Genomic DNA, 14853 nt, shown 5'->3' with positions numbered 1-14853 from the left:
TTTTATCTTCAGTTAATTCTTTGAAAAAAATACATCTTATAACTTAATCATTCACTTTTGCCACATAATTTAATTTAGAGAATGATTGTATGTAGCATAGATCAAACATAACTGACTTTAGTTAAAGAATTAAATGAAATCCTTTTAAAATCCACCATTTATTATCAAATTATCTAGCAAAAAGATGTTAGGAATAGAATATCGATTAAAAAGACTAAGACTAAGTGTACACTAATTAACAATTTACAGTACAGCAACTTGCTTTTGTGAAAATAGGACAACTTGATACTTGTATAACATCTTGTATGATGTCCTTTTCAAGAAACAATGCTTTCAGTCTGAATACCTCACAAAATATGTAGTAATATCAAATTGCAATTTGCATGACAGTGGTGTCGAGACATAAAAAGCTGTATAGTTCTATTAGATATGTAGCAATGTAATAAAAAGAATTGAGTTCCATTAATGTTCACCACGTAGCACATCTAGTAAAAGAAGTAGAAAAGTAGGCTTGAAGACACTGATAATGTAATTTGAAATCAAATTAGAATTAAAAAGAATCATCTAGTGTTGCGTTTCTAAAGTCGATAAGTATAGTTCCTATCTTACTTACTTTAGCAGAAAACTGAATAATTATTGACGCTGGAGCCAGAAATGTTGCCGGAAAAGCAATCCCTACGTCTTGCTTTTTGTGACTTTCATTGCAGGTGAGACAAAAGCTCTTTAGATATTTATTTTACTTTAGTGTGTATTTCCTTTTTTTTTAGCATATGATATAACACAAGTAACTTATACTTGTCCTTGGTAGAACATAAAGATTAAATACAAATTTTTAATATTCTGAGGACAAAAGGAGAAGGTTCACGAAGGGTTAAAATTGGCCCTAAATTTTTTACGATTTTTTAAGTCCAGCCCAAAAATGACAAATTTTGCATTGAAATACTTGTGATAATACTATTAAGACAAAATTGCATTTTTTTGGCACCTTTCTTTTAAATTTATGAAGCTATGATCACTGAAATAAACATTATTTGTATTTTAGGTCAATTTTGGTAAACTTTTTCCATAGTTTTAATCTTTTTTGGCATAATTTACCTTGGACTCCATCCACGATCCACAAAGTTTTTATATTGATGAATTCTACATCAAAATTGGAATATTTTTATTACAAAACATTTTGAATTTTTGGTGGCGGCCAAAGTTTTCCTAAAGCTTTTAGGTCTAAATATTGCATCAAGTCGCCGTATTTTAACAAAATGTCCACAATTGGCCTACTTTGGAGAATATTATGTACTTTTATGAAAAGAACTGATTTATTAGGCATTAAGTCTTTTGCAATAGACCTATTTACAAATCAAATCATGACCTTTTTGGTGTTTGATGATAAAGTTGATATTTTAGGCCATTTTGTGCCATAAGTGAACCTTGCCCTTTGTTTTCCTTAAATTCCGGTTCAATACAAAATTGTACTGATGGCAAAAAAGTCATTTTTTTCATTCATTTTTTGGTACCTAAATTAGGTTGTTAGTTTTCTCGTTTGAATTGTTTTACATTTGTCATTTCGGGGCATTTTATAGCTGACTATGCAGTATGGGTTTGCTCATTGTTGAAGACTGTACAGTAACCTACAGTTGTTAATTTCTGTGTCATTTGGTATCTTGTGAAGAGTTGTCTCATTGGCAATCATACAACATATTTTTTATTGATACAAATTACTCTACAGAATTTCACATATAAATACTAAATATTATCTTGAGATTTTATGGCTGTAATACGGTCAAAAGAATAACCCTTATATAAATTAAAGGGGTTAAAATTACAATAAACTTAATTGAAACTCTTTTAATTCTTATCTTTAATGCCACAAATAAGAATATTTTGGTTTGCCCAAAACCTACCCAAAGGTTGAGACAGTGGGTAGGTAGGTAGGCATTTTCTTTTTTCTTTTTAAAAAAAAAAGATATTGAAGTATTGGGTGTTTATTAGTCTTCATGCCTATCTGATTAAAAAAACTTCTTCAAATCAGGACAATAAAAGAATTTGAGTAGGCAGCTTTTTTTTGGTAGGTAGGGTTTGGGCAAACAAACCTATTCTTTTTTATGGCCTTAATAAAACTTGAGAAGAAAATTTGACTAAACATTATCAATTACTACTTCTAAATGATATGCAAAGAATAACAATAGCATTTTTTTCACTTACCCCAAAATCTTATTTTGAAAATAATCATGAAGATGAAATTTCCAATTAAATTTTTACCATCAAGTTGTGTTTAAGTTTAAACCATGATTCTAAATTTAGATTTTACACTCCCACAATATTGTGAAAGGAATAGAAGAAAAGTTTTCAAATGATTTTTATAGTTTGTTCTTATGTTGTGCTGTTTCACCAGGGTTGAGTGCTCACAAACATGTTTAACCGCGTCACATTCTTTATGTGCCTGTCCCAAGTCAGTCCTATAGAAGACCATATATTTGATGTTATCCTGATTTAGAGTAATTTCTCGCAGTTTGATTGGCTGATATTGTCCCAATAAATTTCAGTACAATTATTTATTACGTCAACAGGAATTATCTCCCTTATTTATTACGTCAATTGGGATAATCTCCCTTCTACCATTGACCTAATTATTTTTTTTTTAAATGAATTGCTCCATAGTCCTAATATTTTAATTTTTCACAGTTTTAGATTAAATATCTAAAATATATTTGGTTGATGTTGTCATTATATTGAATTTAAAGATATCAATATGTAATATAGCAAAATCAGGATAAATTCGTTACGCAGTGTTCAATTGTCCTAAAACGGAATTTATCGCCTCACCCGATATGTATTTTATTGACCCGATAAATTATCGTATTAGGACAATTAAACACTGTGTAACTAATAGTACTTACTATGTCATGTATTTCATCTATTGGAAAGCTGCTAACGCTACAGCTCCATAGTTTGTTATTATCATTTACAGTGACTAATCTCATCAATACATTGCAGTTAATTGCAGGACATAGTACAACACACATGTATACTGCAATTCCTGGAGTTGGAGTATAAAATATAAATTACCTTCTCTCCCTTGTCCAGCAGTCACACCTGAAGATTTCTCTGACATGACAGTCTAAAAAATGAGGAATATGCAATGTTAATATATCGTCACTCATGTCACTCGTAAAACTATTAAATCTCTAAAATATCTATCCCCCCAAAATAATATGCAATAAAAATGTGTCACATTTTATACAGTCGAACCTGTTATGTCGAAGTCGAAGGTAATGGACCAAAGTATTCGAATTATCCGAGGTTCAACTCATCCGAGGTACTAGAGTAGATTGTGTTGTCATAAATTTGGAATGCATGAAATAAGTTATAAGATTTGTGTAAAATAGATACTTTGATCAGTGTGCCTTATAGATATGACACTTGATGATTAAATAGTCTACACCAATATTTACAAACGAATTTCCTAAGTCCAAGGACTAGAACTCTGCACAAAATCAACAGACCAGAACAAACTCTGAACTTGATCTGTAACTTGTCATGGTACAACTATATACCAAATATCAAATCAATATCTTAAAGCAAAATAAAATAAAATGCTTCGCTGAGCGCAGCCTGATACAACCGCGGAGGTCGAACCCTGAACAGTTTGGTTACATTTGGACACAATAATCAAGGTTGATACTGTCTGAATTTGGATTGTGATCAAATTGTTGACATAACATAGGTTTCTGACAGAAATAAATGTGGTTAAAGATCTTAAAAATTTGAAATGGGACATTTAATTTTCCTAGAATGGTCTGATATCCAAAATCTAACAACATGCTTAGATTCAGCATATAAAAAAACACCAAAAATTTAATTTTAGTTGAAATCAAACTCTGTTTAATTTTGGACCCTTCAAACCTTAAAATGGACTAATTTAAAAACAGGTCCCAAAATACAAAATCTAAATGCACAATAAGATTCAGCATATCATACAGCGGCAATAACTCAAGTTTTTGATGAAATCAAACTAATTTTAATTTCAGACCCTTTTGACCTCAATGTAGACCAATTTAAAAATGGGGCCCAATATCCAAAATAGTAATACAAGGTTAGAACCCCAAATTATTGAAGACTTTAAATTAATCCCATTGGAATTGGTTAAAAGATACTGTGCAATTGAAGATTTCTTGCTATTGTGCAATACTGTGCTATTTTGCAATTAATTTATCCCATTGAAATTGGTTAAAAGATTTGTCTTTATGTTCAATTGAAGATTTTCTGCTATTGCGAAATACTGTGCAATTGAAGATTTCTTGCTACTGCGCAATGCTATGCTGTTGTGCAATACTGTGTTACTGCGCAATACTGTGCAATTGAAGATTTCTTGCTATTGTGCAATACTGTGTTCTTGCGCAATTGAAGATTTCTTGCAATTGCACAATACTGTGCTATTGTGCAATACTGTGCTTTTGCTCAATACTGTGCTATTGTGCAATACTGTGCTTTTGCTCAATACTGTGCTATTATGCAATACTGTGCTTTTGCTCAATACTGTGCAATTGAAGATTTCTTGCTATTGTGCAGTACTGTGCAATTAGGCAATAATGTGCTTTTGAGCAATAATGCGCTTTTGTTCAATACTGTGCTGTTGCGCAATTAAAGATTTCTTGCTATTTCCAAAATACTGTGCTTTGCACAATACTGTGCTATTGTGCAATACTGTGCAATTGAATTCTTCTTGAAACTTTTCAAAAACTTAAGAAAAAAATATAACCCCCCCCCAAAAAAAATTGGAAAAAATCCCCCCAATTTTGTTTGACACCCCCCCCCCCCTGTGCTATTGTGCAATACTGTGCTTTTGCTCAATACTGTGCAATTGAAGATTTCTTGCTATTGTGCAGTACTGTGCTATTAGGCAATAATGTGCTATTGAGCAATACTGCGCTTTTGTGCAATACTGTGCTGTTGCACAATACTGTGCAATTAAAGATTTCTTGCTATTTCCAAAATACTGTGCTTTGTACAATACTGTGCTATTGTGCAATACTGTGCAATTAAATTCTTCTTGAAACTTTTCAAAAACTTTGAAGAAAAAACAAGTAAACTGAAAGCTACTGCTCACTGATGATACCCCCGCCGCAAGTGGATAATATTAATAATGTAAAATTATGCAAGTGTCTAGCTGACTTAGATATACCCTGAAACCAAATTTCAGAAATCCTTGTATTGTATTTCTGAGAAAAATGTGACGAAAATGTTCAACTTGGCTATCATGTGTAAAATCATACAAGTGTTCTGTAAACAGGAAGTTGTCTAGTGGTCAATCTGAAAACACATTACACGGTATAGCTGACTTAGATAAACCCTGAAACCAAATTTCAGAAATCCTTGTATTGTAGTTCCTGAGAAAAATGTGACAAAAATTTTCAACTTGGCTATCATGTGTAAAATCATACAAGTGTTCGGTAAACAGGAAGTTGTCAAGTGATCAATCTGAAAACGCATCACACGGTATAGCTGAATTAGATAAACCCTGAAACCAAATTTCAGAAATCATTGTATTGTAGTTCCTGAGAAAAATGTGACGAAAGTTTCATGGGACGGTTTCAACTTGGCTATCATGTGTAAAATCATACAAGTGTTCTGTAAACAGGAAGTTGTCAAGTGATCAATCTGAAAACGCATCACACGGTATAGCTGACTTGGATAAACCCTGAAACCAAATTTCAGAAATCCTTGTATTGTAGTTCCTGAGAAAAATGTGACGAAAGTTTCATGGGACGGACTGACTGACGGACTGACGGACTGATGGACGGACTGACGGACGGACTGACGGTCTGAAGGACAGACAGAGGTAAAACAGTATACCCCCCCTTTTTTAAAGCGGGGGTATAATAAAGCTGGGGTATAAATATGAACCCCCCCCCAAAAAAAAAATTGGAAAAAAATCCCCCCAATTTTTTTTGAAACCCCTCCCCCCATATGATTTTTTACCCCAAAACTCAATCCCAGCCTTCCCTTTGTGGTATGGAACCTTGTTGTACAATTTAAGAGAGATCCATAAATGTAAACACAAGTTATTGTCTGGAAACTAGAAAAATGCTTGTTTTTGGGCCCTTTGTCTGCCCCTAATTCCTGAACGTTTAGGGCAATTACTCATTCAATCAATCCCACCCTTCCCTTTGTGATATTGAACCTTGTGGTTCAGTTTCAGAGGGATCCATACACTTACACACAAGTTATTCTGGAAACTACAAAAATGCTGTAATTATGCTGTTGGTACCATTACCCCCAAAGTCAATCCCAACCTTCCTTTTGTGGTAAAATTTCATAGAGAGCCATTCACTTAAACCTAAGTTATTGTCTGGAAACCAAATGCGTCTTCTGACAATGACGCCAAGGCCGACATCATCATAAGCATTACGAGTAATGCTATAAACGCAAAAAAAATATTTTGCGGTCGTATAAAAATTCGGAATACAATATGGCTGCTTTCCCTAGTAAAGGACTGGTAGAGCGTGGAATCTACCCCCTCAAAATATTTGTAAACGTACAATGAAAATTCTCGTTTTGAATGAATTACTCAAGAATAAATATTTGTTACACAGAATGAATGACAGAATGAATAAAAATTCAAAAATTGACATTTACCTATTATGGTTCTATATCCACAATTCAAGTATAACAAGAACCTCAAGAATTCAAATTTTGATGATAACAAACAGGAGTTTAATTTTGGAACACAAAATGGACCAGCTTTGAAAACATGCCCAAAATCTAAAATTCAAAACACTGTTTAATTGGGCATATACTAATTCAATTTTAACCATTTGAATACTGTGCCCAAAATCAAAAATCTTAATACACCCTGAGATTCAGCATATTGAAGAACCCCTAGAATTCATTTCTTTTTTGAAATTAAAATTAAAGTTTAATTTGGGACCCTTTGGACCGTAATATGGACCAATTTGAAGACAGCTGGCCCAAAAATTAAAAATCTAAATGCACAGTTAGTCTGCATATGAAAGAAAAGCAATAATACAAATTTTGATGATATCAAAGTTTAATTTTTGATCCTTTTTCAATGTAGATCAATTTAAAAATGGGGCTCATTATCCAAAATAGTAGTACAAGGTTAGAACCCCAAAAATTAAAGACTTTTAATTAATCCAATTGAAATTGGTTAAAAGAATGTCTTTATTTTCAATTGAAGATTTCCTGCTATTGTGCAATATTGTGATATCATATTGTGCAATACTGTGCTATTGTGCAATACTGTGCTATTGTGCAATACTGTGCTATTGTGCAATACTGTGCTATTGTGCAATACTGTACATGTGCAATTGAAGATTTCTTGCTACTGCGCAAAACTGTGCAATCAAAGATTTCTTGCTATTGCCCAATACTGTGCTATTGTACAATACTGTGCAATTGAAAATTTCTTGTTATTGCGCAATACTGTGATATTGCTCAATACAATGCTATTGCGCAATACTGTGCTGTTGGGCAATACTGTGGAAAACTGATTACTTGCATGAATTTAAGAAGTCAAAGGACCTGCCATGTGAGGGACTTAAACTCATAACCTAAGTGTAAAAAGGCTAGCGATATATTTGTTTATCTAGTACACAGTGTTTAGTACCACTACCCGTAAGAAACCCCATTTATCCAGTAGACAGTGTTTAGTACCACTACCCGTAAAAAAACCCATTTATCCAGTACACAGTGTTTAGTAACACTACTTGTAAGAAACCCAATTTATCCAGTAGACAGTGTTTAGTACCACTACCCGTAAGAAACCCCATTAATCCAGTAAAAACTGTACCATTACCCGTAAGAAACCCCATTTATCCAGTACACAGTGTTTAGTACCACTACTAGTAAGAAATCCCATTTATCCAGTACACAGTGTTTGGTAACACCACCCGTAAGAAACCCCATTTATCCAGTAGACAGTGTACCATTACCCGTAAGAAACCCCAATTATCCAGTACACAGTGTTTAGTAACAGTGCCTGTATGAAACCCCATTTATCCAGTAGACAGTGTTTAGTAACACTACTTGTAAAAACACCATTTATCCAGTACACAGTGTTTAGTACCACTACCCGTAAGAAACCCCATTAATCTAGTACAAAGTGTTTACTACCACTACCAGTAAGAAACCCCATTTATCCAGTACACAGTGTTTAGTTAACACGTAAGAAACCCCATTTATCCAGTACACAGTGTTTAGTACCACTACCTGGAAGGAACCCCATTTATCCAGTACAGAGTGTTTAGTACCACTACCTGGAAGGAACCCCATTTATCCAGTAGACAGTGTACCATTATCTGTAAGAAACCCCAATTATCCAGTACACAGTGTTTAGTACCACTACCTGGAAGGAACCCCATTTATCCAGTAGACAGTGTACCATTATCTGTAAGAAACCCCCATTATCCAGTACACAGTGTTTAGTAACACTGCCCGTAAGAAACCCCATTTATCCAGTAGACAGTGTTTCGTACCACTACCCGTCAGAAACCCCATTTATCCAATACACAGTGTTTAGTACCACTGCACGTAAGAAACCCAATTTATCCAGTACACAGTGTTTAGTAACACTACCCGTAAGAAACCCCAATTATCCAGTACACAGTGTTTAGTACCACTATCTGTAAGAAACCCCATTTATCCAATACACAGTGTTTAGTAACACTACCCGTAAGAAACCCCATTTATCCAATACACAGTGTTTAGTACCACTGCACGTAAGAAACCCCATTTATCCAGTACACAGTGTTAAGTGCCACTGCCCGTAAGAAACCCCATTTATCAAGTACACAGTGTTTAGTAACACTACCTGTAAGAAACCCCATTTATCCAATACACAGTGTTTAGTACCACTATCCGTAAGAAACCCCATTTATCCAGTACACAGTGTTTAGTACCACTACCTGTAAGGAACCCCATTTATCCAATACACAGTGTTTAGTAACACTGCCCGTAAGAAACCCCATTTATCCAGTAGACAGTGTTTAGTACCACTACCCGTCAGAAACCCCATTTATCCAATACACAGTGTTTAGTACCACTGCACGTAAGAAACCCCAATTATCCAGTACACAGTGTTTAGTACCACTACCCGTAAGAAACCCCAATTATCCAGTACACAGTGTTTAGTACCACTACCCGTAAGAAACCCCATTTATCCAGTACACAGCGTTTAGTAACACTATTTGTAACAAGAGGCTATCAAGAGCCTGAATCGCTCACCTTAATTCTTTTGGTTAAATCTCTCATCAATGATTATTTTGGCTTTTCAATTTATTTAAATGATATTTGGATCGTCCTATTTTCTTCAAAAGACAATAAAAATAATCATGTTCTCCTATGTTCTATTTTAGCCATAGTAGCTATGTTTCTTGACATACAAGGAAATAAAATATAAAATTTACACTAAATACTCTGAAACTCATTTAGCCTAAGTTTGGCTTAAATTGATACAGCAGTTTCAAAGGAGAAGATTTTTTAAAGTAAGTCAACATGATGAACAAATTGCGAAAAAAGTCCTTAAAGGGCAATAACTCCTTAAGGGGTCAATTGACAATTTTGGTCAAATTGACTTAATTGAAGATCTTACTTTGCTGAACATCATTGCTGTTTACAGTTTATTTCTATCTATAATTATATTCAAGATAATAAACAGCAAAATTTCCTTAAAATGATCAATTCAGGGGCAGCAAACCAACAACAGGTTGTCTGATTCATCTGAAAATTTCAGGGCAGATACATTGTAGATCTTGACCTGATAAACAATATAACCCCAGGTCAGATTTGCTCTAAATGCTTTGGTTTTTGAGTTATAAGCCAAAAACTGCATTTGACCCCTATGTTCTATTTTTAGCAATGGCGACCATGTTTGTTGATAGATCATAACTTCAAATACAATTTACAAACTAGATACCCTAAGGATCATTCAGTTAAAGTTTGGAAGTATTTGGCCCAGTAGTTTCAGAGGAGAAGAATTTTGTAAAAGATTTTTTAGATTTAAGAAAAATGGTTAAAAATTGACTATAAAGGGCAATAACTCCTAAAGGGGTCAACTGACCATTTCGGTCATTTGACTTATTTGTAAATCTTACTTTGCTGAACATTATTGCTGTTTACAGTTTATCTCTATCTATAATAATATTCAAGATAATAACCAAAAACAGCAAAATTTTCTTAAAATTATCAATTCAGGGGCAGCAACCCAACAACAGGTTGTCTGATTGATCTGAAAATTTCAGGGCAGATAGATCTTGACCTGATAAACAATATACAGTGATATTGGTTGCCTTAAATTAGTTGAGAATAAAGGCTTTTTCCCCTGGAGAAAAATCCCAATTTGAAAAAAAAATGGCTTAAAATTATTCCCAAAAAGACAACTTTTTCCCCAAACAGTACTAGTGCAGTCTCAGCAGTAATTGTGCATGAAAACACACTGAAAAACACTCATTTAAACAATTTTCTTGCCTAAAATGACTATATGTGCACATCTGAGAGTCTATTTATGTATCATCACTCACAAAATGGGGTCTTATTTTAAAGCAGGGTTTGACTCTTGAAAACGGGTCTGTAAATTAAAGTTTCAGTCAAATTCATGGTTTATTTTAAATTTCCCAATTAGATGAAAACGACACATATTTTCCAAATAAAAATGGGTAGAGGTTGTTTTGAAAAAAGCCAACAATATCACTGATATATTCCCAGGTCAGATTTGCTCTAAATGCTTTGGTTTTTGAGTTATAAGCCAAAAACTGCATTTGACCCCTATGTTCTATTTTTAGCAATGGCGACCATGTTTGTTGATAGATCAAAACTTCGGATACAATTTATAAATAAGATACCTTAAGGAACATTCAGTTAAAGTTTGAAAGTATTTGGCCCAGTAGTTTCAGAGGACACAGGTGAGCTAAAAACCCCATTTATCCAGTAGACAGTGTTAAGTACCACTACCCGTAAGAAACCCCATTTAAATAGTACACAGTGTTTTGTAAAAACATCATTTATCCAGTACAGTGTTTAGTACCACTACCCATAATAAACCCCATTTATCCAGTACAGAGTGTTAAGTATCACTACCCGTAAGAAACCCCTTTAATCCAGTACAAAGTGTTTAGTACCACTACCTGTAAGAAACCCCATTTATCCAGTACACAGTGTTTAGTACCACTACACTTAAGAAACCCCATTTATCCAGTACACAGTGTTTAGTACCACTACCTGGAAGAAACCCCATTTATCCAGTAGACAGTGTACCATTATCTGTAAGAAACCCCAATTATCCAGTACACAGTGTTTAGTAACACTGCCCGTAAGAAACCTCTTTTAACCATTTCACAGTGTTTAATACCACTACCCATCAGAAACCCATTAATCAAGTACACAGTGTTTAGTACCACTACCTGTAAGAAACCCCATTTATCCAGTACAAAGTGTACCGTTACCCGTAAGAAACCACATTTATCCAGGACACAGTGTTTAGTACCACTATCTGTAAGAAACCCCATTTATCCAGGACAGTGTTTAGTACCACTAACCGTAAGAAAACCCCATTTATCCAGTAGACAGTGTACTATTATCCGTAAGAAACCCCATTTATCCAGTACAAAGTGTTTAGTAACACTATTTGTAAAAACCCCATTTATCCAGTAGACAGTGTTTAGTACCACTACCCGTAAGAAACCCTATTTATCCAGTAGACAGTGTACAATTATCCGTAAGAAACCCCATTTATCCAGTACAAAGTGTTTAGTAACCCTATTTGTAAAAACCCCATTTATCCAGTAGACAGTGTTTAGTACCACTACCCGTAAGAAACCCCATTTATCCAGTACACAGTGTTAAGTACCACTACCCGTAAGAAACCCCATTGATCCAGTTCACAGTGTTTAGTAACACTACTTTTAAAAACTCTATTTATCCAGTAGACAGTGTTTAGTACCACTACCTGTAAGAAACCCCATTTATCCAGTACACAGTGTTTAGTACCACTACCCGTAAGAAACCCCATTAATCCAGTACAAAGTGTTTAGTAACACTATTTGTAAAAACCCCATTTATCCAGTAGACAGTGTTTAGTACCACTATCCGAAAGAAGCCCCATTTATCCAGTACAAAGTGTTTAGTAACACTATTTGTAAAAACCCCATTTATCCAGTAGACAGTGTTTAGTACCACTACCCGTAAGAAACCCCATTTATATAGTACAGTGTTTAGTAACACTACTTGTAAAAACACCATTTATCCAGGACACAGTGTTTATTATCACTACCCATAAGAAACCCAATTTATCCAGTATACAGTGTTTAGTACCACTACCCGTAAGAAACCCCATTTATCCAGTAGACAGTGTACCATAATCCGTAAGAAACCCCATTGATCAAGTACACAGTGTTTAGTACCACTACCCGTAAGAAACCCCATTTATCCAGTACAAAGTGTACCATTATCAGTTAGAAATTCCAATTATCCAGTACACAGTGTTTAGTAACACTGCCCGTTAGAAACCCCATTTATCCAGTAGACAGTGTTAAATACCACTACCCGTAAGAAACCCCATTTATCCAGTACACAGTGTTTAGTAACACTATTTGTAAAAACCCCATTTATTCAGTAGACAGTGTTTAGTACCACTACCCGTAAGAAACCCCATTTAAATAGTACACAGTGTTTTGTAACACTACTTGTAAAAACACCATTTATCCAGTACACAGTGTTTAGGACCACTACCTGTAATAAATCCCATTTATCCAGTACACAGTGTTTAGTACCACTACACGTAAGAAACCTCATTTATCCAGTACACAGTGTTTAGTACCACTTCCTTGAAGAAACCCCATTGATCCAGTAGACAGTGTACCATTATCTGTAAGAAACCCCAATTATCCAGTACACAGTGTTTAGTAACACTGCCCGTAAGAAACCCCATTTATCCAGAAGACAGTGTTTAGTACCACTGCACGTAAGAAACCCCATTTATCAAGTACACAGTGTTTAGTACCACTACCTGTAAGAAACCCCATTTATCCAGTACACAGTGTTTAGTACCACTACCTGTAAGAAACCCCATTTATCCAGTACAGAGTGTACCGTTACCGTGAGAAACCCCATTTATCCAGGACACAGTGTTTAGTACCACTACCTATAAGAAACCCCATTTATCCAGGACACAGTGTTTAGTACCACTACCTGTAAGAAACCCAATTTATCCAGTACACAGTGTTTAGTACCACTACCCGTAAGAAACACCATTTATCCAGTAGACAGTGTACCATTATCAGTAAGAAACCCCAATTATCCAGTACACAGTGTTTAGTAACACTGCCCGTAAGAAACCCCATTTATCCAGTAGACAGTGTTTAGTACCACTACCTGTAAGAAACCCCATTTATATCCAGTACAAAGTGTTTAGTAACACTATTTGTAAAAACCCCATTTATCCAATAGACAGTGTTTAGTACCACTACCCGTAAGAAACTTCATTTATATAGTACACATTGTTTAGTACCACTACCCGTAAGAAACCCCATTTATCCAGTAGACAGTGTTTAGTAACACTGCACGTAAGAAACCCCATTTATCCAGAACACAGTGTTTAGTACCACTACCCGTAAGAAACCCCATTTATCCAGTACACAGTGTTTAGTACCACTACCCGTAAGATACCCTATTGATCCAGTACACAGTGTTTAGTACCACTACCCGTAGGAAACCCCATCTATCCAGTACAAAGTGTACCGTTACCTGTAAGAAATCCCATTTACCCTGTACACAGTGTTTAGTACCACTACCTGTAAGAAACCCCATTTATCCAGTACACAGTGTTTAGTACCACTACCCTTAGAAACCCCATTTATCCAGTAGACAGCGTACCATTATCCGTAAGAAACCGCAATTATCCAGTACACAGTGTTTAGTAACACTGCCCGTAAGAAACCCCATTTATCCAGTAGACAGTGTTTAGTACCACTACCCGTAAGAAACCCCATTTATCCAGTGCACAGTGTTTAGTACCACTGCCCGTAAGATACCCCATTGATCCAGTACACAGTGTTTAGTACCACTACCCGTAAGAAACCCCATTGATCCAGTACACAGTGTTTAGTACCACTACCTGGAAGAAACCCCATTTATCCAGAAGACAGTGTTTAGTACCACTGCACGTAAGAAACCCCATTTATCAAGTACACAGTGTTTAGTACCACTACCTGTAAGAAACCCCATTTATCCAGTACAAAGTGTACCGTTACCCGTAAGAAACCCCATTTATCCAGGACACAGTATTTAGTACCACTACCTGTAAGAAACCCCATTTATCCAGGACACAGTGTTTAGTACCACTACCCGTAAGAAACCCCATTTATCCAGTAGACAGTGTACCATTATCAGTTAGAAACCCCAATTATCCAGTACACAGTGTTTAGTACCACTACCCGTAAGAAACCCCATTTATCCAGTACAAAGTGTTTAGTAACACTATTTGTAAAAACCCCATTCATCCAGTAGACAGTGTTTAGTACCACTACCTGTAAGAAACCCCATTTATATAGTACACAGTGTTTAGTACCACTACCCGTAAGAAACCCCATTTATCCAGTACACAGTGTTTAGTACCACTACCCGTAAGAAACCCCATTTATCCAGTACACAGTGTTTAGTACCACTACCCGTAAGAAACCCCATTAATCCAGTACACAGTGTTTAGTACCACTACCCATAAGAAACCCCATTTATCCAGTACACAGTGTTTAGTACCATTACCTGTAAGAAACCCCATTTATCCAGTACACAGTGTTTAGTACCACTACCCGTAAGAAACCCCATTGATCCAGTACACAGTGT

At 35.3% G+C, this 14853-nt stretch overlaps 1 protein-coding gene across 1 annotated transcript in view; it reads right to left on the bottom strand.

The window, feature by feature from the left end:
- The window catches only part of LOC134700854 (uncharacterized), a 60700-nt gene that overhangs the window by 26739 nt on the left and 19108 nt on the right, over nt 1-14853 (bottom strand). The window contains exon 3 of the mRNA XM_063562011.1: nt 3064-3115. Coding sequence (XP_063418081.1) covers nt 3064-3109 — 46 coding nt within the window. The 5' untranslated portion in view covers nt 3110-3115. The remainder of the gene's footprint in view (nt 1-3063; nt 3116-14853) is intronic.

This window comes from Mytilus trossulus, unplaced genomic scaffold (genome assembly GCF_036588685.1).
Source record: "Mytilus trossulus isolate FHL-02 unplaced genomic scaffold, PNRI_Mtr1.1.1.hap1 h1tg000174l___fragment_3__unscaffolded, whole genome shotgun sequence".
Taxonomy (NCBI): domain Eukaryota; kingdom Metazoa; phylum Mollusca; class Bivalvia; order Mytilida; family Mytilidae; genus Mytilus; species Mytilus trossulus.
The sequence above is the reverse complement of the archived record's forward strand: the minus strand, read 5'-3'. Positions and strand labels throughout refer to the sequence as shown.